This window comes from Trichophyton verrucosum (assembly GCF_000151505.1).
Source record: "Trichophyton verrucosum HKI 0517 chromosome Unknown contig00093_1.f1.exp, whole genome shotgun sequence".
Classification (NCBI taxonomy): Eukaryota; Fungi; Ascomycota; class Eurotiomycetes; order Onygenales; family Arthrodermataceae; genus Trichophyton; species Trichophyton verrucosum.
In genome coordinates this window covers 26,165-50,346 of record NW_003315580.1, presented here as the reverse complement: position 1 = coordinate 50,346, position 24,182 = coordinate 26,165, and the positions used below count along the sequence as shown (strand labels likewise).

The 24,182-nt window shown below is 48.8% G+C and overlaps 8 protein-coding genes across 8 annotated transcripts; 7 read left to right on the top strand and 1 right to left on the bottom strand.

The window, feature by feature from the left end:
- Positions 1-711: 711 nt before the first annotated feature.
- TRV_00996 (uncharacterized protein) lies at positions 712-885 on the top strand (the record flags this gene model as incomplete). Its single annotated transcript, XM_003024785.1, has 1 exon — positions 712-885. The coding sequence occupies one exon, from the start codon at positions 712-714 to the stop codon at positions 883-885; it is 174 nt and encodes a 57-aa protein (XP_003024831.1).
- A 740-nt stretch (positions 886-1,625) lies between these two features.
- TRV_00995 (C6 transcription factor, putative) lies at positions 1,626-5,399 on the top strand (the record flags this gene model as incomplete). The annotated part of the gene is made up of 9 exons (XM_003024784.1): positions 1,626-1,903; positions 2,065-2,193; positions 2,312-2,413; positions 2,483-3,177; positions 3,237-3,309; positions 3,366-3,794; positions 3,850-4,029; positions 4,104-5,086; positions 5,203-5,399. The coding sequence occupies 9 exons, from the start codon at positions 1,626-1,628 to the stop codon at positions 5,397-5,399; spliced, it is 3,066 nt and encodes a 1,021-aa protein (XP_003024830.1).
- A 938-nt stretch (positions 5,400-6,337) lies between these two features.
- TRV_00994 (LysM domain protein, putative) lies at positions 6,338-8,332 on the top strand (the record flags this gene model as incomplete). Its single annotated transcript, XM_003024783.1, has 1 exon — positions 6,338-8,332. The coding sequence occupies one exon, from the start codon at positions 6,338-6,340 to the stop codon at positions 8,330-8,332; it is 1,995 nt and encodes a 664-aa protein (XP_003024829.1).
- Positions 8,333-8,624: 292 nt separating this feature from the next.
- TRV_00993 (uncharacterized protein) lies at positions 8,625-9,872 on the bottom strand (the record flags this gene model as incomplete). The annotated part of the gene is made up of 4 exons (XM_003024782.1): positions 8,625-8,773; positions 8,848-8,963; positions 9,090-9,601; positions 9,759-9,872. 4 exons carry the CDS (start codon positions 9,870-9,872, stop codon positions 8,625-8,627), a joined length of 891 nt encoding a protein of 296 aa, XP_003024828.1.
- An 838-nt stretch (positions 9,873-10,710) lies between these two features.
- Positions 10,711-13,814, top strand: TRV_00992 (short chain dehydrogenase/reductase family oxidoreductase, putative; the record flags this gene model as incomplete). Its single annotated transcript, XM_003024781.1, has 7 exons — positions 10,711-10,863; positions 10,961-11,188; positions 11,223-11,361; positions 11,416-11,505; positions 11,564-11,948; positions 12,004-12,412; positions 12,471-13,814. 7 exons carry the CDS (start codon positions 10,711-10,713, stop codon positions 13,812-13,814), a joined length of 2,748 nt encoding a protein of 915 aa, XP_003024827.1.
- Positions 13,815-14,348: 534 nt separating this feature from the next.
- TRV_00991 (uncharacterized protein) lies at positions 14,349-16,685 on the top strand (the record flags this gene model as incomplete). Its single annotated transcript, XM_003024780.1, has 1 exon — positions 14,349-16,685. One exon carries the CDS (start codon positions 14,349-14,351, stop codon positions 16,683-16,685), a length of 2,337 nt encoding a protein of 778 aa, XP_003024826.1.
- A 978-nt stretch (positions 16,686-17,663) lies between these two features.
- Positions 17,664-18,227, top strand: TRV_00990 (uncharacterized protein; the record flags this gene model as incomplete). The annotated part of the gene is made up of 1 exon (XM_003024779.1): positions 17,664-18,227. One exon carries the CDS (start codon positions 17,664-17,666, stop codon positions 18,225-18,227), a length of 564 nt encoding a protein of 187 aa, XP_003024825.1.
- A 3,194-nt stretch (positions 18,228-21,421) lies between these two features.
- Positions 21,422-23,808, top strand: TRV_00989 (uncharacterized protein; the record flags this gene model as incomplete). Its single annotated transcript, XM_003024778.1, has 7 exons — positions 21,422-21,754; positions 21,815-21,911; positions 22,062-22,436; positions 22,502-22,557; positions 22,610-22,754; positions 22,815-23,368; positions 23,434-23,808. 7 exons carry the CDS (start codon positions 21,422-21,424, stop codon positions 23,806-23,808), a joined length of 1,935 nt encoding a protein of 644 aa, XP_003024824.1.
- Positions 23,809-24,182: the final 374 nt, after the last annotated feature.

The following is a 24,182-nucleotide window of genomic DNA, read 5'->3' as shown; positions in this document are numbered from 1 at the left end:
GGACGTGTTCCTTTGCCCGAACTCGATTAGGTTATATGGCTTGTGACGCATTGTCCTTGGATTTGCATTGGATATACCTGGAAGTTGCTAAGTACATACGAAGTGCTCATAGCTTCATTCAACTGTACCCTAACTTTTCTTGAATATATATGTATCATTTGACTCCTTCTTTTCTTACATTATTGGATTGTCTGACTTGTAACTCCTACTCCGTACACTCTTGATAGCTATATGAACTATATCCTGTGTTCGCTGCCAGAGATCTTCAAATTAGTTGCTATGGTCCAGGCAAGGGTCACGCCGGAACACCGCTCGAAAGGAGGCAGGAGTCGGGCAGCCCTCGAGCCTTCACTGCAGCTAGCGAGGCCAATGAGGCCGGTATGGACGTTGTCCGTCCCTTGACGCTTGTTTCTCGCTCCTCTGCCGCTCTGGATGTCACTTTGCTGTTGCTTTGATGCCCTTTTTTTTTTCCCTTGATCTCTACTTGAAGCTGGCTGTGAAAGTTGAAAGGAGGAGAGCATCCATCTTCATGAGAGGCTAAAGTTGCCGAGGTTAAGCCTTGCTGTCGTGTGACATGGTTATACTCATGCTGACTAATGCAGGGTTTCATCATTAGCAAGCACTGTTGGCCATTAAAGAATGCTGGAGCAGCCCCTTACCTAAGCTAGCGCCGCCACTTATAGACTATACTGCTTACCTAATCCCCATGTGATGCCGCAAAAGAAGCAAAAAAACGAAAACGAAGAGCGCAAAAAGAGCGAAAAGAGAGACAAGAAGGAAAAAAAGGGACGAAAAGACAGGCGAGAAGAGGAGAAGGAGAAGGAGAAGAAGAGGAGACGAGACGAGACGAAAAGGCTCCGGAGCGCTGGGAAGAGTCTGGGGTAGACAAGGGACCATCCCGGGTGCGGGCGTCAGCTCCTTTATATGAACCAGGTGTTTCTCTATAAGTAACCTGCGTAGTCATAGTCATAGCTAGCTAGCTAGTGAGTTAATGGTTATGACTATAATATTCTCCAGCAGTAGAAAGGCGCCCGTAGGTCAGCGCTCAATCGCCACGACACCGAACCAGCCGCGCCGCCTCCCGTCCCTTGTCCTGTCTCGCTCCCAACTCCCTCCCCCAGAAGACTCGCCTACGCTTCGGAGTACAGAGTGACCGTCTCGCTGCTCGCCGTTAAGCTCGAATTGCCCATCATCTTGCCCGTCCTCTTCTCCTTGCAACTCCCCTGGAACTCGTAGTCGCAAAATCCCGGCCGACTGAATTGACCGATACCGACCGCCCTGGCAGCCAGGCGTACTTTACACACAGACACCGCCAGCGAACCCCCTCCCCCCCTGCGCAAATCGATCAACCGTGTGTCGACCGCTTCAAAGGACGCAAAGGAGGGCGCAAGAGGACACACTGCCGCCCTATATCGTTGTTCAGCCCAGAAACCGCCATTACACCCTCGCTTCGTGCCGTTAAAAGAGAAGGGAACTATAGCTTGCTGCATCCTTGAAGTCCTGTGCCACCGTTCCAGCGTTCCGCAGCCTCCTCTTGGTTCTCGCTTTTCTTCTTCATCCTCGACTTTCTGCTACCTGGGCTGTTCCATGGAAGGATCGCCTTCTCTCTCGAATTGCGGTCGACGATGAGCAGCGCAACAGCCGATCCAGAGACAGATACAGGCCAGAAAGTCATGGCTGACTCGGAGGTTCAACAGCAGCACCAGCAGCAGCAACAACAACAACAACAACAACCACAACAGCAACAGCAACAACCAGCACAGCTACAACAGCGTGAGTCGCTCGCGGGAAAGGCGAGAAGTGCCACTTCGGGCACCAGTCCGCGCGGAGACGGCGGAGAGGATGGTGGAAGCGGAAGCAAGCAGACGACGACCAGCTCAGGCAACCAGATGAGTTTTAGACGGTGAGTGCTCTGCCTCCTTTTTTTTGGGCCCCGAGAAAACGAGACGGCTCTATTTAAGTTCTACGGGTCGACTGTTATTTGCTAACTGCGTCTCGGTGTCTCCTCTAGACAACGCGCATCGCGGGCCTGCGAGGTATGTTCCGGACGTTTGGTCCTCTCAGTTTGTTTGGTGGAGAGTTCGCGTTTCTTCCCCTTGAGCCGAGGCATCTCGGCTTGCGTTGGGCGGTGCTAGTTATCTTATCTACAAATGCAAGACGGTTCAAGTCGAGTGCTAACATGATGCCATCTTGGTAGACATGCCACGCTCGAAAGGTTAGTCTCTTTGTCTGGTTGGGGCGGTTTGGCCGGTGTTGGTTGGCGACTGATGTGCTGACGAGACGGCCTGCAGGTTCGATGCGATGCCGCTAGCCTTGGTGTACCATGCACCAACTGCGTCGCCTTCTCGATCGAATGCAAGATCCCTTCTCCAAGGCGGAAGAAGAACCAGGCCAAGTCCAAGGATGGAAGCGAGTACGTCTTGGGTTTTCTTTCGCCCTGTCATTGGTTTTTTCCCCCCCCCTTCTAACACACCAGACATAGGGAACGCCGTGAGCAAGGTAACGAGGACGACTCGAAAGATGAAAAGGCTGAAAGCAAAGTGAAGCCTGCAGATGGCATGCCAGTCACAACTTTCACGGAAGCCCAGCAAGCCCAGCAGGCATCACACAATACATCCTACGCCCAGTTCATGAAACCCAAGTTTGCCCGTGCTCCCATCACAGAGGCTGGCCGTGTCGCATACCTAGGCGAATCATCAAACCTCACCTTGCTCGTCCAAGACCGCCATGGCACCACAGATGTCGTCCACTACCCGCTACCGGAAGGCCTGCGTGGCTCGCGCTCTCGCCTCACCGAACTCGATAACTTCGAGATAGACATCCTCAACCAACGTGGTGCCTTCTTACTCCCTCCTCGTGCCCTGTGCGACGAGCTTGTGGACGCTTACTTCAAATGGGTCGCTCCGGTCGTACCGCTAATCAACAGAAGCAGATTCATGAGACAGTACCGGGATCCCAAGAATCCGCCTTCTCTGTTGCTCTTGCAGGCGATTTTATTAGCTGGTTCGAGGGTGTGCACCAATCCGCAGCTCATGGATGCGAATGGATCCACTACACCGGCCGCCATGACCTTCTATAAGCGTGCAAAAGCGCTGTATGATGCTAACTATGAAGATGATAGAGTTACCATCGTCCAGGCTTTGTTGTTGATGGGCTGGTACTGGGAAGGCCCCGAGGGTGCGTACCTGTTCCTTTGCTGATGTTATATTACATCGGAATACTAACGCGGTTATTAGATGTAACGAAGAATGTTTTCTTCTGGACAAGGGTTGCAATCATCATTGCCCAGGGGTCTGGAATGCATAGAAGGTAGTTCGCCTCCGTCTTATCTGTACATTGACTTCTGAAATGCTAATGTCTTCTAGTGTGGAAACATCTCAGCTAAGTCGGCCAGACAAACGTCTATGGAAACGTGTCTGGTGGACGCTGTTCACCCGAGACCGATCTGTTGCGGTTGCGCTGGGACGTCCAGTAAACATCAACACAGATGACTCGGACGTGGAAATGCTTACGGAGGATGATTTCATTGAAGATGATGCAGATGGGCCAGCAGACTACCCACCTGATTCCACTCATGTCCAGTTCTTCCTCCAATACGTCAAGCTATGCGAAATCATGGGTCTGGTTCTCTCACAGCAGTACTCAGTGGCTTCCAAGTCAAGACGCACCAACGCCATTGACTTGACACATAGCGACATGGCGTTGGCCGACTGGCTGCAGAACTGTCCCAAGGAAGTATACTGGGAGCGATCACGGCACCACTTCTGGTCTGCTCTGCTACACTCAAACTACTAGTGAGCCTTTTTACCTAGTATTGTTGAAGAAGGGTTTATACTGACATGTGCCTAGTACCACCTTATGTCTACTTCATCGAGCCCATATGCCTCCTGCAACTGCTGGTCAGAACGCGGGAAACGATGGAATATCATATCCTTCCCGCACAATCGCATTCCAAGCCGCAGCCATGATCACATCAATTACCGAGAGCCTACAAAAGCATCAACAGATTCGCTTTGCCCCTGCGTTCATGTGAGTAGCACCCCGTATTTACAGGTGAATAAAACGGCGTTGACTAATATGACTTCCTTCAACAGTGTTTATAGTTTGTTCTCTGCACTGATTATGCATGTATATCAAATGCGGTCGTCTGTCCCCAGTATAGTCGCCACAAGCCAGGAGAGGATCAACATATGCATGTCGGCACTCAAAGATGTTTCGAAAGTATGGCTCGTTGCTAAAATGGTCCATACCCTATTCGAATCCATCCTGGGCAACAAAGCTCTTGAAGAAAGGCTGCAGAAAGCTGCTGGTAAACGCCACCAGAAGGCAAGACGACAGCAGCAACAGCCACAACCACAACCACAGCAGCAGCAGCAGCAGCAGCAGCAGCAGCAAGAGGCGCTGAAGCGGCCTGATCCACCCAAGAGGAAGTTCGACGAAATGGATATAACTATGCCCAATGGCCCTCCTGCAGCTCAGGTATCATATGAACGATCGAGGCCACAGACTCCAGCTGCAACGCCGTCAATCACTCCAAGCCAATTACCGGGAAACGTGTCTGGACCTGCAGCTGGGAATACACAACAGCACCAACAGCACCAACGCATGCCGACAGATAATACCTTCGTCGGAACCGGCAACGGTGCCACTGGCATTGGCACAGGCAATACCCGTCCAACCTCCCCCTTCAACCCAGCTCTATCAATCCCACAATCTCCACCAGATCTATTCCTCGTCACTCGCAACTCACCCAGCATCTCTCAATCTTTATGGGAAAACTTTCAACCAGACCAACTATTCCCAGACGGCACCAACATGTCTTTCCCCGGCTTCTCGCCTTCCTCCACAAATGTCGACCCACAGCTTCAAATGCCTAGTTTGAACAACACGGCTATGCCCATGGGTATGCCGAATCAAACGCATCTTTCACCACGAGCTGCGCAGAGTCCGACTCTCATGGCTGGTTTGGGCCGCATGTCGCCACAGCACCAGATGGGTCAGGGAGTACCGATGCAGGGACAATGGCCTATGCAGACGTTCGATCCGAATGTCCCTATGGATGCATCCAGCCAGGATGACAACTGGAGTAATTCTTCTCGACAACAGGGGCCGATCCCGCCCACTCTGAACGTCGAAGACTGGTATGTATTCTGGTCTTTATCTACTGACATGGTCCTTAAACACTGTACTGACACTTTCCAGGTTCCAATTCTTCGGCATCAACGGTCTCCCTGATCTATCTGTTGAAAATCTGTAAATTACCTCCCGTCGATGATTTACAAGGATATACCCTTTTCCTTGCCCTGCTGTATACCGTCTCTCTCTCTCTCTCTTTTACTCTCTGGAGCATATTCAAATGGGAAAGGGGTGAGCTAGCTTTTTCTTCTGTCTTCGATTAAATATATCCATCCTGAGGCGCTTGATGAACTTTTGGGCGGCAGAGGTTTGAACTAAAGGACTAACCGTCAAGTTTGGCTATTTTTAAACTCTGTGAGGTTGTAACTAACTGCTAACAAGCTGTGTTTTGACTGAGCGTCTGCTCTACCATTGACCGTCTTTGTAACTACGAGTATCTCGTCTGGTCAACCTGTAATCAAGTCAATCAATGAAAAATCTGCTCGTATCATTTCTCCTTTCTGTATCCCCCCTGTAGATCGAGGGCGAGTCATGTGATGCCGGCCTGCACAAACGCCGAGCTGGTGGCCAAAATACGACAGCAAAGAAGAACAACGACAACGACGACGACGACGACGACAACGAACAAGCAAAAGCCAGCATCAAACGAACAAACGCCTGCCTGCACCAGCCGAGGACAGCTTGTGAAGACAGCTGGGCCCTTGCCGTCGATCTTGCCTACCTGTCCTGAGGCCCATTGACTCCCCTGCTCCGGGAAGCTTACCTCGCACCGGCGGTGTCTCGCCTTGCTCCCTCGCTATCTAGATAGGTAGTTAGTTAGGTGTCCCCCGTCCCTCCGTACGCCTTGGCCAGAAAATGAGCAGCAGCCTCCCGCCGTCAGCCAACTAAATGACGAACTCGGCGTCGCACTCCAACGTATATCACGCTCTATACGGTGCCAGAGGGTCGTAGGGGAGCTTACTCCTGTTTTCAGCCCGCTTGCAAGACGATCGATCGCGTATTATCCGGTTTGGGACGGCTTTGCTCCCCATGTCCAGATAGCCTTACAACAATCGTACCCCTACCGAAAGCCCATAGCGAGCATACTGCGAGGAATATACAGAGACACAGAGCAAGAGAGCTGCTACTTTACAACTTAGCCTGCTCAACAGCGTGATCTACATGACCGTCCTGTATACCGGTTAGCGCTGTGTGATCAGGAATGAGCAACGACACCAATCTCCTCGATGCTTCGAACTCCTGGACCTCGATTTCGGCGCATGGAAATGGCTCTGGCTCCGCTACCTCGACCGTTCGCTCCCGTACTCGACGAATAATACCTTCGTTCGATGGTGCAGATGACGATGGACAGCCAGGTGGCCTTTCGGGTAATACATCACAACGTTCACTGCACACAAATGGCGGAACTTCTAGGTCTTCTCCTTACTCCTCAAGAGGGGTGTCTCCAATACCGAGCAAGCGACTTCCTCGCACGGGAGGTGGTGGAACGGGTTTACATGATGGCCAGAGCCCAAGTACCGTAAGAGGCCGTGGGGCTGGTTTCGGTGGTATGACGCGAGAAGACACAAGAGGGGTTGGAAAGTCGAATGGGTTTGCTACCGACTTTCTGGAGTCCCCTTGGTCGTCGTTGCAGGGCCTTGCGTCGAATATTATCGGGTCTGGAAGCGCCTTGATTAACGGCGAGCCGGTAAAGCCGTTCGGACCAAGGTCGAGATCTGTTGGGGGAGAGCTGGCGAGAAATAGACGGCCTGGACCTACATCCTGGGGACCGCCGCGTTCAATTATTGGAGAGGCTAATCCCGATGCCCAGAGGGAGAGACAGGAACTCATACAAGCGAAAAAGCGGGAAGCTCTATTGCAGGCCAATGGGGACAGTTTTCCCGATAGCCGGGGGAATTATAAACGGAGAGACTCGGGTGATGGATTTGAGAGGTCCACTGGAACTTCGACCCCAGCACAGGAGGAAGGCGATGCGTTGGTGTATATCCATCCTGTCCAGTCGAGTGATACGCTTACGGGAGTGTCGATTCGTTATGGTTGCGAGCTGGCGGTGCTGAGAAAGTCGAACGGCTTCTGGCCTAGCGACAGCATTCAGTCTAGGAAGAGCATTGTTCTACCTGTTGAGTCGTGTACGCTCAAGGGCCTCCCAATACCCGAAGAAGAAGTCCGGAAACAAAATGATGATACCAAAGAAGACGATCCAGATCATGATACCAGCTCGCTTGTTCCTGATTCAAATGCCTCCAGCTCCTGTGATTTTGGGTATGGAGACACTCAGCTGGACCTCGATACATCTAATACAGACAACGAGTCCACTAGTGGCAGTCCTTGGACGCACCACAGTTGGGTAAAGCTAGACGGTTTCCCATCACCTGTTGAGATCGGTCGACTTCCAAGACGATCTTTGGGATTTTTCCCTCGAGCCCGCAGGAAATCCCAATTGCGTTTAAGCCCTTATAAAGATAATCCCGGACCATCGTCTTCCACCCAAGATTTACCTGGCCTGCAATCCCCTTCTCGTAAGCAACGGGATTCCACATCTTCCAGAAGAATTTCAGATATAAGTCGTGATGGCTCGATGACCGGCACCAGATCACCACGCTATTCAAGCTCTATGCAACACAGAAGGCAGCGCAGCATCACTTTATCCGGCCCAGGAGGTGTAGGGACACTAGAAAATGCCACTTGTCCAGGTCCTCCGATAGACAAGTTTACTACTTTCGTCAACTCGCATCTGCCTACATTGACCATCAAGCCTGCACCCAATGATGCAGCACCAACGTTTGCCTCTTTGCAAAATCTCGACCGTGCATCGCTCGACTCATCTGATTCCGCTGTATTCTCATCTTCATCTACGGCAGGCCTAGAGAATGTCGGTGGAGCAATTGAAGGCTGGTTTCGAAAAGTTGCTACTCGAGCAAAGGCAGGGATAAACGAGATACAACAACAGCAACAGCCTCTCAGCCAACGACTAGCAAATCTCGGCCTTGCCGGGGCGTCCGGTGATTTAATAGAACTAAATGATGCGCCTGAGTCTATTAAGCCTTCTCACTCTCCCTCTACTATTTTCATGGACGGACCCAGTGAGACCCAGGCAACGTCTAGCTCTCGTTCCGACACTCCTGCAATGCGTAGAAGCGCGTTCAATAACGACCCGTCATCTCATGCTGATAACCGTCAGAAGAAGATGGATTGAATGGAGATCATCTATATCACCAGTACTTGCTTGGACACCAGTCCTCAGTACCAGCATTTTATTCATTTTCTGTTGTTTCCCTCTTTCTATATCCCCTGCCATCATATCAAAGGTGTATCCAGTTGTGTAATATGGCTTATTTCATGTTTCGTTTGGCGTTCCATTTTAGCATGTCTGCTTGATTCTGACCGATGATAATTTAAGCTAAGAGTAGTATAGATGGCTTGAAACAATTTGGGGGGTATCTGTTTCTTCTATATCAATGCAAGTATGTCTACAGACGTCCAGGTGATCATATAGTGAGGACCTCCTTTACTCTCCTCTGCTTGTCAACGATGAGCCGAAGCTGTCTGCCTTTCCAGCCTTCGTCGCCTTTCTCCTCCACGGGCCGAAATACACCCTTTCTGAGCTGGTTCGTATATAGTTCGTATGAGGGATAATCTGTAATTGGAAGCTTGTCAGTTTGAGATCCGGGAGTGAGGAGCATACTTTTCTTGAGTTTAGATATTACCTACATCCATTGACAAATTTCGTGACCTGATCTGAGGTCATCCCTTTCCCCTTTGTTGCAAGTAATGTCTGTTCCTGCTGCTGTCTCCAGTAATATACATTATGCGTATCTTCAGCATCACTAAGAACATGTCATCAGTATGTGCAGAACTAGAGCATCTGGACGTTTACCTACATGTGTATAAATGCATCAAGCTGGCTATATTATCGTTAGTTTCAGTATAACACCGTTTAGATAACCACGTACCTATTAAACGCATCATATTTCTTCAGAGAGTCATTAATGGTCATGACATCTTCCAGTTTAACATGGCCAAGCTGCCCGTTATAGGTATCATCCTGTTCCCGCCGCCTCACGGCATTTTCCCACTCTGCTTGGATTTCACTCTCTGGCCTTGAGCGGAAACCAACACACCATCCTTCAAATATAACAACCTTAATCAATGGCTGTCCATTCTGAGTATCATTTACTATTTCCCACGTATCTTCCGGTGCACGATCCCCCTGGCCATTAAAGGCGGATTTGTCGTACGAAGGTATTTTGGTGGGCTCATTTCGCCGCAGGGAGTCAAACACCTTGCTACCAAGAGGTATATCGTGAGTAGACGGCTGGCCACGGTGTTGTAGAAGGGGATTGGATGGATGGGTAGCAGCAAGATGTCGTTGGTCATCGTGTGTTAGGTATATGTCGTCCAATGAGAAGGTGATTGTAGGTAGGTTATAGGGGGTGGTAGAGAGGGTAGATCGAAGTGTAGAGACCTAGAATTTAAATGTTAGGAAAATGCAGCATTTATCGGAGGAGGCCCTATGCAGTAAAGAAGCAATTGAGAGTTTAAGGATGCTAATATCAACTGTTGAGAGAAGGGTATCTGACTAGGACAGTTTTCCCCGCGCCCTGGATACCGTTCAATCCTACGAAGAACGGCGGCGCGGTGGGGCTATTTCCATACTTCAGCCTATGTGCCTCCAATAGCTTAAGCAGAAATGGAATGCAATGCTCGGACTTATCGTCGACGATAGTTGCATTCATTTTAAGCGTTGTTCAAGCTCATCAAAGCTGTTCCCCCGGAGCAAAACATGGGGTAAACAAAGTCAAAATGAAGATAACGCAGATAAGGCCACGCCCAAACGTGCCGAGGTTAAGTATCACGTGACCAGTCCCCTGAAGTGCGAAGAGTCAGGGTCGGCTATGGAGATACCACCAAATGTTGCTTAGTTATACTTCGGAAAAGTCGCAGAAGAAAATATGCCTGTAGAAGAGGCTCGGTTGAGTGTAGCCGGTCCTTAAAAAGTAGTCATGTAGTTTGTACTGCAGAGTTGTAGTCCGTACTTGGAATAAATGCAGCATGACAGCCTGTAAATAGACACTCTGAAACGCAAATCATCTACCCTCTGGTGCTGTACTCGAATGGCATATTTCTCCCAAGTGTTTGTATCCTCTCCTACACATATACCTCGCTGGCTCTCCCTCCCTTCAGCATCAATTTCACATGCAAAGCTAGCATCAGGTGACCTTGAAGCTGAGTCATCGTGATTGCTGAGTGATGATTGGCTGAGGTGAACGCTGATGATGCACAAGCTGCGGTACTTTAAGGTACTTATGCTTGCATAAAAATAACACGGCGCGCCAAGGTAACTCCTTGTAACGCCTTGTAACGCCGCAGCCGAGGTCCAGCGAGTCTCGTGCCGGGGCTTGTCGATGCAGCAACAACGGGCTTCCTTTTATCCCACGCTTCGTCCGACTCTCCTCTTCTCCTGTTTCTCTTCTGCTCTGTCTCCAAACACCTCCTCTCCCTGTATATTATCACTCTCAAACCAGGCCAGATACATATTCCCTTACACCCATTACTGCGGCCTCGTTATTCATCATGTCTCTTCGTTTCGATAACCAGGTCGTCGTCGTGACCGGCGCTGGCGGTGGCCTAGGAAAGGCATATGCCCTGTACTTTGCTTCCAAGGGCGCTGGTGTCGTTGTCAATGATCTCGGTGTGTCACATTCCGGAGAGGGCCAGTCATCAAAGGTACGTCAAATCCTATTGCTTCCGATAACTTGAGCCTTTGTTTACTGTGGCGGGTGAGCTCTGGTGCTGACACAATTTGGTTTATTTTCCCATCTAGGCTGCCGATGTCGTTGTCGAGGAGATCAAAGCAGCTGGCGGAAAGGCCGTTGCGAACTACGATAGTGTTGAGTTCGGCGACAAGATCATAGATACCGCTATCAAGACCTTTGGCCGCATCGATGTCCTGATCAACAACGCTGGAATTCTCAGAGATGTCAGCTTTAAGAATATGAAGGATCAGGATTGGGACTTGATTGACAAAGTTCATCTCTTTGGAGCGTATAAGGTATGATTCTAGAGCTGTTTCGGGCATGCGATAGCTATACGGTGTCGCTAACAGAGCTGAACAGTGTGCTAGAGCTGCCTGGCCTCACTTTAGGAAACAAAAGTTTGGCCGAGTTATTAACACTACCTCGGCAGCCGGTCTGTTCGGCAGCTTCGGCCAGACCAATTATTCTGGTATGCTTTTTGAAGTGCTATTGTTACAGAAATAATGTACTAACCAATCACTAGCTGCTAAGCTTGCCCTGGTTGGCCTTACCGAAACTCTTGCAAAGGAGGGTCTCAAATATAACATCCACTCCAATGCCATTGCACCAATTGGTAAGTGTGAATATACTATTACCCGGGTAACAATAAGAGCCTCACTAACAATCGGTAGCCGCTAGTCGCATGACGGAAACTGTGATGCCCCCAGAGCTCTTGGCCAACCTAAAGCCTGAGTTTGTCGTTCCCATCGTTGCATACCTCGTCCATTCCTCTACCACCGAGACTGGTAGCATATTCGAGGCTGGTGCTGGTCACGTTGCTAAGATCCGATGGGAGCGTTCCAAGGGTGCTCTTATGAGGGCTGATGACAGCTTTACCCCTGGTGCTCTTTTGAAGAGATGGGAGGATGTCAATGACTTCTCCAAGCCGACTCACCCAACCGGCCCTGCTGATTACGTTGAGTTGATCCAAGAGTCCATGAAGCTACCAGCTAACCCTCCTGCTGAGCAGCCGGACTTCACTGGAAAGGTCGCTTTGGTTACTGGAGCTGGAGCTGGGTAAGTGATAGCTCGTTATCAAGTGCCAAAACATCAACTCTAACTAGTATTTTAGTCTTGGGCGATCGTATGCACTCATGTTTGCTAAGTATGGTGCCTCCGTTGTTGTCAACGACCTTATGGACCCTGAGCCAGTAGTTCAGGAAATCAAAAAGGCTGGCGGCAAGGCCGTTGGATCCAAGGCCTCCTGTGAGGATGGTCCAGCCATCATTAAGACTGCTATTGACAACTTCGGCCGCATTGATATTGTTATCAACAACGCTGGTAACTTGCGTGATAAAGCCTTCACCAACATGGATGACAAGCTTTGGACTTCGGTTGTGAATGTCCACCTCCGAGGTACCTACAGCGTCACCAAGGCTGCTTGGCCCTATTTCTTGAAGCAGAAGTTTGGCCGTGTTGTCAACACTACCTCTACCAGCGGTATCTACGGAAACTTTGGCCAAGCCAACTACGCATCGGCTGTAAGTATTACAAATCTCTTTTCCCTTTGTCTTTGGATTCAATGTTGATAAGTTATAGAAACTCGGAATCCTTGGTCTCTCTCGTACCCTCGCTCTGGAGGGTGCTAAGTACAACATCCGTGTCAATACCATCGCCCCCAACGCCGGTACCGACATGACCAGAACCATCATGCCTGAGGAGCTTGTCCAGGCCTTAAGCCCCAACCAAGTTGCTCCTCTAGTTGTCCTTCTTTGCTCTGAGCTCCTTCCTGAGCCTACTACCAAGGGCCTCTATGAGTGTGGCAGTGGATGGACTGGTAAGACCAGATGGCAACGGTCTGGAGGTCACGGTTTCCCTGTCGATGCCGAGCTTACCATTGAGGATGTTGCCAAAACCTGGTCTAAGATCATCGACTTTGACGATGGCCGTGCTGACCATCCTGATGACACTCTTGCCGGTACTGAGAGTATCATGGCCAACATCAACAACAAGGTCGGTGAATCTAAGAAGGAAGAGGCCCCCAGTGGTGGCGACCAGACCATTTTGGACAACATCTCCAAGGCTAAGGAGATGAAGGCAGAGGGAACTCCCTTTGACTACGCTGATAAGGATATTATTCTTTACAGTCTGAGCGTTGGAGCCAAGAGGACTCAGCTTCCGCTCGTGTATGAGAACCATGATGAGTTCCAGGCTCTGCCTACCTATGGTGTTATTCCATGGTTCAACACTGCTGTCCCCTGGAACCTGGGTGACATTGTTGCCAACTTTTCGCCCATGATGCTCCTTCACGGTGAACAGTACCTCGAGATCAGGAAGTACCCAATCCCAACGGAGGCTAAGACCACCACATACCCCAAGCTCATCGATGTTATCGACAAAGGTAACGCCGCTATTGTTGTCATGGGTTACACCACCAAGAATGCAAAGACTGGTGAAGATCTCTTCTACAACGAGTTCACTATGTTTATCCGTGGAAGCGGTGGATTCGGCGGCGCAAACAAGTCTACAGCTTCCCGCCCAGCTGCTGCCACCGCTGCCTACAAGCCACCGCAGCGCAAGGCCGATGCTGTTGTCGAGGAGAAGACCGGCGAAGACCAGGCTGCTCTATACCGTCTCAACGGTGACCGCAACCCTCTCCACCTTGACCCCGACTTCAGCAAGATGGGTGGTTTCAAGACTCCTATCCTCCACGGCCTTTGCTCCCTAGGTATCTCCGGCAAGCACATCTACGAGAAGTACGGCGCATTCAAGAACCTCAAGGTCCGCTTCGCTGGTGTCGTCTTGCCAGGCCAGACCCTCAGAACAGAGATGTGGAAAGAGGGCAACGTGGTTGTCTTCCAGACCACTGTTGTCGAGACTGGCAAGCCTGCTATCGCCGGCGCTGGTGTTGAGCTCGTCTCCAACCCAAAGGGCAAGTTGTAAATGATTCTACCAAAAAGAACTCAGTATAGATGCTTTAATTATCACTTATTGCTCTTTTATCGCACTATTTTTGTTGGAAAGGCCGTCTTGTTTTCTATATTTGCTCTTTCACGAAGCTCTTTTTATATCAAGGATAGTTAAGTCACGGCAAGCTCAGTGACTAGGTGTATTTTATCTTATGCCATGTTTCGTTTTCTCTTATTTTCTCTTGAAATCTAGGAGATATATTCTATTCAACCTGGCCTCCGACTCTTTAATGTAATACTTGTGATAGGGGGGAACTTCGTAATCTCGATATGCGGCTGATGGCAAGCACTGCGTCATTGACCCAGGGATGATGACCCAGGATTCTCAACGAAAAAAAGTACTTTCAAGACAACATCGCGTTGAACTCTTTCCGGGAGGCCAATATAAAGGCGTACGTATCACCCTGCAAGACTTATCTTTATGTCGACCTGTCGTCTCGCCTGTCGCCCCCTTATTCTCGTTATCGATGCTTTTTTTCCCTAGGAATGAGGCAGCAGATCGCCTATCATGGTACTCTCTCTCCTGAGCAACAAGACACCTCGCAATAATAAACGAACGCCAGCACCGCTATCATCTTCAGGGCCCCCATCAACTGCGTCCTCCTCCTCGAGATCTATAAAGGTGGTTTCTCCGGCCACTGCTATCACCGTAAAGCTGTCCCCTACGGCCTCGTCCACCCTCGCAGAAGCCCTTCGCAGCGACCCGTTCGCTCCAGGTTCGCAGTCCAACACCAACACCACTACAACAACGACAACCACCACGACTCCAGCAGCTGATATATTGACTGGTTCGCACGATACGGAAGACGAGAACCACCGTGAGCTACGAGAACGTAACGAGGCACTGAATGTACTGGCTAGAATATTCCCTGACATACATCCAGAGGTTTTCAGAGAGCTGCTTACACGATTCGACGGCAAAAGCAGGCTGGAAGTTAGTGTTGAGCAGCTATTAAGATACCGATCAGAATGGGTCAAGGGGCGATGGAACGTTTCTTCTGCTTCCGGGGGAACTGGCACCCTTTCTACCACTGAGGGTGGCCCTGATGCTAGGAACAAGCCAGTTCCCAGGGAAGAACTATTCCGGAGCGATCAATACAAAGACGCTGCCCGGGCAGCTCTGGCCGCAGAATTTCGATCTCTGAGCAGAAGTACAATTGACGCTGTCCTTGCAGAAGGGAACTTCTCATATGTTCGTGCGCGGCCAACTCTTCTGGACCTATCTCGGAAATCATGGCGTGTTACATTGGGGAATATGTTCTCCTTCAAAAAGAAGAAGGCGCCGCATAAGAATGATCCGCCTCCATACCTGGTTTGGCAGAGAAGTTCTACTGACGAACCTGAGCCCGTTCTGAGAAGTACGGGGTGTGCGGAGTTAGATGAAGAGATTCATTCTACGTACTTACTTCCGCTGGTCAAACAAAGACGAGAGACACAGGTCGAGGAAGACTTTAGGAAAGCCGAAGATCTGAACGAAGTAGAAGCAAAGGTGGTTGATGCTCTTTACGAGTGTGATTGTTGCCTCTCGGATGTTACCTTTGAACAGATATCAACATGCTCCGAGGCATGTCATGTCATCTGCTTTAACTGCATACAGCGCACCCTTCAAGAAGCACTCTTTGGTCAAGGATGGGATAAGTCTATCAGTTCCGAGAAGTCGACTCTATGGTGTATCGCCCCGTTTGCGAACGGGACATGCCAAGGGACGCTGGATGCCGAGTTGGTTAAGAGAGCAATCTTGAAAGAGAGATCTGGAATGGAAACATACCGAAAATTTGAAGCTCGTCTTGCCTCTGAATCTCTCGCCAAATCAAACTTGAAACTGATTCACTGCCCTTTCTGCTCATATGCAGAGGTAGATCCCGTTTTTCACCCGTCGGTCCAAGGGATAACTTGGCAATTCCGCAAAGCCAGCCTCGCTACAAGTATAGCAGTGTCCATCCTACTTCTTGATATTTTTCAGTTTTTTCTACTCCCTCTCCTTCTTCTTCTCTGCATTTCACCCTCTGCGTTAAGAACCATTTTCCACAGGTCTTTGCAGAATATCTGCCTGAGGAGACGCTCACCGCGTTTCAAATGTGGGAACCCGACATGTTCCCGGGCGAGCTGTATGCGTTGCCATAAGGCATGGAACGATCCACATACATGTCATGAGCCATTACTTCAGTCTCTAAGAACTACAGTGGAAGCGGCTCGGACGGCAGCTATCAAACGCACTTGTCCATGTTGTGGACTGTCGTTCGTCAAAGCTTCTGGATGCAACAAACTTACCTGCGTGTGTGGTTATTCTATGTGTTATATATGCCGCAAAGCACTTGGGCCGAAACGTCGACAACAATCAAATGGCCGAAACAACGATGGCGGAGGGGGCATTCAACTCCTAGATGGTGCAGCAAATGCAGAGTCTGACAATGACGAGATTGGCGAGGAGGCAGAAGGCTACAAACACTTTTGCGAGCATTTCCGAATAGTTCCGGGTTCCGCCTGCACAGAATGCAACAAATGTGGCCTCTACCAAACAGAGGATGAGGAAGCGGTTGCGCAACGTGCAGGAGAGCAGGCTCAACGGGAATGGAGGATCCAGCAGGGCATGGAAGTCAATACCGAAGACACTCGTACTACGGGTGCTGCAGTAACTAGCCACAAGCGAAATCCTACAGGAGCAACTCCTAAAATGGCTCGTGTCTATGACTGGGATTTACAGTTTGATGTTACCAGCGGATCCCGGAGGTTCGGCTGGGAATTTTGGACCAAGTATCTCTGGCAGAATCAACGGTGGAAGATGGAAATCCAGCTTCTTGTTGACAATGCCATTGATACTCTTGTTGTTGTCGACGCCATGTGACGGCGTTGGCTTATCACGATACGGATTATTTACGAATTTTCTTCTCGCTTTATTTGTTTCTCCGGGCTCAGACTCGCATCAGGGGATATATCTGGTGTTGGAACTCTGGCGAGACTTGCATCTAACAGTAATCGGGTTTCCATGGGTATAATGATGGTTAAAGGTGCTAATAACGGCGGGTGCTGGAAAGGATAAGGGGTAACGGGGGTTTGCATGGCGTGACACTTTGACTCCTTTGAAATTTGCATGTTTTTGATCATAATTGCATTATAGCTAGCTTGAATCCTGCTACTATCAAAGCTAGCTGAGCGTGAGAGGCACTCGGGATTGGATATCGGGCTTCTTATAGTTTAATTGTTTCATATTTCCTTCTTAGTTGCGGATTATTATATTCTCTTTAATGCTTCAAATTGATCAACCCTTTCAGTACTTGGAGTGATTCCTTTTACATTCATTCCTTCATTATTGTACATGTAGCAGTTTAATATCAATGTCATGTCGTTAATATCAACTCCTAGCAACGACCCCAAGGCCGCCGGCAACTTGGATGTGATATCAGTCACGTGACTGATTTGTCTCGCCCCGACCTGAACCCCAGAGGCCAAATCGCGAAGCCAGGACAGCAAACCGGCCGCAGCTCAAGTGCAGGCAACGGCAGCTTTTTCATTCTACGCTTTGGTGACCACCTACGTCGGGTTTGGAGCTTAGACAGATAGGCAGCAGGCTCCTTAGAGGATCCGAGACGGCGTGCCTGGGAAACGATCGCAAAACGGAGCTGCCTACGAGCCACGTCAACGGCTTGCCCATTCTCTGAAACATATACAACCGGCCATCGGCACTTACGATATAGATACCTAGCCAATTATTACGACACCAATTCTAATCCTTCCTTCCTAGCAGAGATGGCCAGCGGCAGCGGAGGACCTCGGACAGAGAGTCCATTTATCATAGAGCATGACGAGGACTCGGTGTTGGACCATGAGCTGGTTGATGACGGTAGATGTTTATCCCATGCCAACTCTTGATATATTTGGTTCTAACAGCTGCGTTATAGCCATCGAAGCTGATGATCCGCTGGGCTCGACGACCGACCGTACACCGTTAACTGGAAACATTTCGTCATCTTCGGCTGCCGGAGGAGCTTCGCGAAATCCCGTATCCAGCTCATACCTCACTTCATCCATACCCGGAGAGGACCGCCGTGCACCACAAAATACAATTGATGAGTCTGTCTGGGATACGCTCTCCCGGGATCTCCTAGCAGTATGGGAGAAGATGAGACAAGTTCTTTGGCCACAATACCTACTCGGTGGAATGATGATGCGCGGAGGCGGAGGTAGTGGAGGATCCGCGGAACGAGGAGAGGCAACAGGATTTGGCAGCGAGAGTATTGGGGCTCTGCGCGGACTCGTGAGCAGACTGCCAGATGCAGATGTTGTCCTGCAAGGTGGGATGAGTGAAGGGCTTAGAAACTGGGATCTTTGGTATGGCTTTCTTGACCCCTTGATCGCTTCGATATTACCTTTGGCTAACGTCCGGTGACCTGTCAGGGGCCCATTAATTTTCTGTCTTTTGTTGAGTATGTTCCTTTCAATGGGCAAGGGTGACCAGTCAAGCCTTGTCTTTTCGGGAGTATTCTGCATCGTGTGGATTGGTGAAGCCGTTGTCACTCTGCAGATCAAGCTGCTCGGTGGGAATATGTAAGTTTTGATTTTACTTTTCCTGCTTCGTCTACGTTACGCGGTGATGCATTTGCTCTATCTCCCTCCGTATAACACCGACTCACCCGACTAACGCCGACTTTCAGTTCATTCTTTCAATCCGTCTGTCTCATCGGCTATACGCTATTCCCGCTGGTTATCGCTGCGCTGCTGAGCGCTCTTAACATTCCTACTATAGCCCGTATTCCTGTTTATCTCGTCCTCGTGGCCTGGTCCCTGGCGGCGGGAGTAAGCATCTTGGGTGGCTCGGGAGTTGTCAAGAACCGGGTGGTCCTTGCTGTCTACCCCTTATTAGTCTTTTACATGGGTATTGGGTGTTTATGCTTTATCAGTTAAGAAGGGTGTAGAAGCAGGTAAGACTATACGCTTTCCTGGATGCTGTGGAACTTTGCTGACAAGACATTCTCGAAGAGAGATCAGGATCTCATCATCGCCTCGAAACCGTGACAGATATAATAATGACTGGGAGTCCATTTGCTCCTTGCTCTCATTTCACTGTTTGTTTCCTTGATCCTCCACATTTTGGCCGCGTGCTGTACCATATGTCATATACCTTGTCTTACTTCTTGCTCTGTAATGAAAAAATTATTATCGACTTGGTCCCTTGATCTAAGCACTTGTAAGCAGTATGGAGAACAGCCCCCAGCTACATTCCATCTCCAATTGGGTGGGCTACTCAAGGCATAGGGTCGGGCAATTTTCCGGAGCCTGAACCGGCTTAACTTCTAACATCTATCTCCATCGTCCCATTCGTGGCAATGCATTTGTCTCTACTCCTTGACTTTGAGCCATTTTTCGTGCAATGAAATGGGGAAGTGTCACGGCATATATTATCTATATAGTATGGTATGTTTAGTTGCACAGGATGGCGGCGAAGTTGATTCTCTTCGCCACTTCCGCAAGGACAATGCATCACAGTCAGAGTCGGTTTAAGGAAACCCAGGAAAGCTCAGCTCCGTTATGGATTATTTACCATGGTGATGATCTTCACCGCAGGATCCAGACACCACGAAGCTCAGGGATTGTCTCTCGGGGTAAAGAAAAGGGTGAAAGGTTATGAGAAAGGCTTATTTATATCGTGCTGCAGGGAACGTTGCATCTTGCTCCACTATGCCTTTACCACGGTTACTGTCTGGAAAATTTTATGTGAAGGATGTCGAGCCCGCTCCATATTATTCAAGAGAACAACCGGATTTTGTTGATTGGACGGTAATCGGGCTGGTGGCGTACAAGATCTGCGGCAATGAACCAGTCAGTGGTATGACAGGGAGATTTCCTGGTGCAGTTCAGTTTCCAGCAAATTCAGTATTTCGTTAGATGCTGCGCATACCAGAGTTCAACCTGTGCAGTCGCAGTTAGAAGAGGCTGGAGGAGTAGTATGGAGTGCAACTTCAGCCGATTTCTTCCCAACAAGGCTGAATATGCAGGGCCCGACTGAATCACGAGGATGACATGTTTCGATCCATGGGAATACTAGACAGAAACTGGTGAAGCTAAGGGCCCGATGTTTTTCGTTCGTCGCTACGGAGTATGCATGCCGAATTTATTGGAAAGCTGTTGACCTATAGGAAATCAGTAAAACAACACCACAAAGCTTGAGGACGCAGGGTAGGTTTTCATCTGAGACAGGGAGTCCCTCGCAATAAGAGATGACTGTCAACTGGCAGCGAAATCAAACACTCGGGTCTGCAAGTGTGTACATAGCCACAGTGCGGGAGACTGCAGATGCTGCTGTTGGCCGTCAAAATGCGTTGACGTTTGACGTTTGACGGGTGACGTCGAGTTAGTTAACTAGAGGGAAAGGGTGGTGATTACGTAAGTAACTCAACTCCTCGGCCGCCTTAACCTCAGCTTGTTTCTTCACGGCCTTCCCAGCGAAACAACCAAGCCGGACAGTTATTGAGCCAAGGGGAAACGTCGCTTAAACCGAGCAGCTCGTTTGTACGATGCACGGTAATGAGCAGAGAGGGCCGGGGCCCTGCGGGAGAGCGCCCGGAAACAAGACCGCGGCAGTTTTAACCTCCGTTACAAGGTCTCTATTTCCATCCACACCGGACACGATTGGCGGCTGAGAGCCAGGCGTATAGAGAACAAGGATGCCCAGCCGATGATGATTGGGACAAACTTCATATCAGCCTTTTTTTGGCTGCAGCATATGACAAGGACTTGACACCCCCGAGCAGTCGAAACAAAAAAACACGCAGTATAGCGTTGACTTTCTTCGAGAAGTGATAACTAATGTCCGCTCGTTATCGTGCCATGGCGAATCCCTCTTTGTATACGGAGTACATAGTACCACTGGATGAAGTGGCATGATTACGGAGGTGTAGCTAAACAAGGACTTAGCTTGTTCTCCGTACTCTGTACTAGGACTTAGGAGTTATTTTGAGAGACATGTTATGACTGATCGGATGCGGGTGGATCGCCTTGCAAGCCGCAATGCGTCTGTTAGCTGTCTCCAGTCTTTTTATCTTTGCTTTTTCAGATAATCCTGGATTTTAATGGTCTCATTTCTCAGCAATTCATCGGGCTTCCTTCAAGTTTGCCGCTTGGATGCTAAAGCCAATTGCTTTCTTTAGAACCATAACTATTCAGAACCATGAAAACAGATCTGGCCTTCCGCCTGAATCTCGTTCGGTCTAATATTCCTTTTGCTTGACCCAGGCAGCCACATTATTTCTGACTCGGTTTTATACCTCCAGATCTGGATGACCAGGGTGAAAAACGTGGCTGGTCTGTGGGATCGCTATGACTCCGCAGATGCCCATTATTAGCCTCTGGCTCTCCTGATGTTTATGCTAGGCATGTAGGGGTGTTTTCTTGTCTAGTGATAGGATCCGCAGTCTCGTGGAAGGTTTTAAATACCCTTTTTTTTTCTCGAGGCCTATCTACAAGATTGATAAATAACGGGGATCACCCACAGTTGTCATCTTACTTCTTTTTGACTTGTACCAATGTCATTTAAGAACAGTACGGCATCTTCAATGCTTGCGTTCTTTCTTTGAGTGTGGCACCATGGCATCTCTCAATTTAATACCGCTTTCCACACTGAAACGTCTTGGCCTGGCTGCTCTTTACATCGGAAGTGCGCTGGCATGGCCGGAACCTCACGGAGCCCCTTCAAGGAATGTCCCCAGGGATGATTTCCCTATGTTCAATCCTCTTCCTAGCACTGATCTCAACACTCGTCTCATTCGATGTGAATATCCGTCCATGAGAGGCTGGGCGTATTCCAATAAGAAGAATGGCGACTGGTTAAAATATGTTGGATCGAAACCAGGGGAGATCACAGAATATAACATTGACACAGACAATGATAAATATGTTCCCCAAGGGATTACACGGAAGGTAAGTTGCAACGGCCCCTCTTAAAGGAAATCGAAATGAATCTAAACTGTTATTCTTTAGTACCACTTAGAAGTAACAGATGAGTCTGTGAACATGGACGGAACAATGTTTGACCAAGCTAAAGTGTTCAATAAGCAATATCCTGGGCCGTGGATTCGTGAGTGGCTCAACATTAGAAATACGCTTTACGTATGATATAATACTAATACCTTGTCTAGAGGCATGCTGGGGAGATGACCTTGGTAATGTTAACCCTGACTTAAATGCAACAAACCATGGAAGTTAACTTACTAACCGTTACCGTTAGAAATTACTGTCACCAACAAGTTGAAACATAACGGAACTGCTATTCACTGGCATGGAATCCGGATGATGGAAAACATGTTCAACGATGGTGTACCAGGGGTCACTCAATGTCCTATCCCTCCAGGCTCCTCAATGACTTACAGATTCAAGGCTAGCCAGTATGGATCCAGCTGGTATCACAGTCATTATTCCCTACAATATGCAGATGGGCTCTTTGGACCAATGACAATCCATGGGCCAACGTCAGCGGGCTATGATAAGGCTGTTGACCCGCTATTGATGACGGACCACCTCCACAGTAGTGCATTTGAGGAATATCACAAGGAATTGGAAGGAAAGCCACCTGCGATGGACAGTATAATTCTGAACGGGAAGGGTAAAATTTCCTGCCAAATGTGTACAATTTAATGCTAAATTTATGAATTGCTAATATTTTGATAGGCGACTACGACCAAACTGGTGACTTGAAGAAGAAATACCGTACTGTCCTTAAACCTGTTAGTACCACTACCATAAATTATTATCGAAACCTGCTAACACTCTAAAAAGGGCAAAAAGTATCTTCTCAGACTGATCAATACGTCGGTTGCCACGACATTCATCTTTTCTATTGACGGCCACAAATTCCAAGTTGTTGGGTCAGACTTTGTTCCAATAGAGCCTTATGTAACTGACCACATCGCCGTTGGAATTGGTAAGTGATATTTCAATTTATACCCCACGTAACCCAACGTGACTAAGTATATCCGTGCAGGCCAGCGCTATCACGTTATCCTTGAAGGCCTATCTGAAGAGGAGGCAAAGAAAAACGGAAGATATTGGGTTAGAACCACGCCCGCCAAGGGATGTTCAAAATTTGCTCCTGGCAGAGGCACTGATGACCGAACTGGCGTTATTTATTACAACAAAGACGATGGAGTATCTCCAACCACCGAAATAGGAGCTTTCTCCTTAGACTGCCGTGACGAGCCACTAGAAAAGTTAGTACCCAAAGTGAAATGGACCGTCCCGGACCCGGGTCTCAATATGGTCGGTGCCTTCGAGAAACCCGCCGATGTACAACTTGGCAAATGGCATCGCCCTGGATATCCTGACACAGATAACCTTGTCTCTAATTGGGAGTTTGGGCCATCCCCAATGTGGATTAATTACTCCGAGCCTATTATCAAGAACCTCGATAAGGAGAGCTTCCCTTCAACATGGGTAGTATATCCAGCGGACGATTATGTCAACGATAAATGGGTTTATCTCGTCATCACAGGGAAGAAATTAAAACCACTTAGCTCCCAAGTGGCTGTTGCCCATCCCGTAAGTCAATTTGATATCATCCCCCTGACAACAATATCCCCTTACAGCTAACACTGATGATATAGATCCACTTGCATGGTCATGACTTCGTACTTCTACAGCAATCTATGGAACCTTGGGACTCTACGGAGGTCAACCTCAAACTTGACAATCCTCCACGCCGAGACGTTACTTTATTACCTGCTGGTGGGTTTATAGTTATCGCTTTTAAGCCAGACAACCCGGGCTCATGGCTGCTACATTGCCATATTGCATGGCATGCGTCTGCAGGACTGGCGCTTCAGGTTCTCGAACGCAAAGAGGACTTGAAAGCCTTGACATTGAATAATCCCGATTTCGACTTTATGCAAGAAAACTGCCGAAAATGGGATGCATGGCACTCAGATAAAACCAACTATTGGAATCCAAGTGGTCACTTTCAGGACGATTCTGGAGTTTGAACAAAAGGTTGGCCAATGACTTGCCTCCTTGTTTTATACCCTTTGCTTAGGCTGGACCTTGGCCCTGTTGCTTTCCCTCTGCTTATAGACTACTCACTTACATACGCCTGGAAGGCGTACCTTTAATATTTGCTGCACTAGCCGGTACAAACCATCTCAATGCATATATTCGCCACTCCTGTATATAATGTTACTTCATCATCAAGGCGACCTTTTATAATAAAAATTTGACTCTCGAATAGCGGATAGTAATAAACTAATGAAACATTAAATTGCAGCTGAGAAAAGTAAAATTTCAAGTATTAAGCTGCAGTTAAATTATTGCCCATCCACGATCAATGTTGTAAATATATCTTACTACCCTTATTACATTC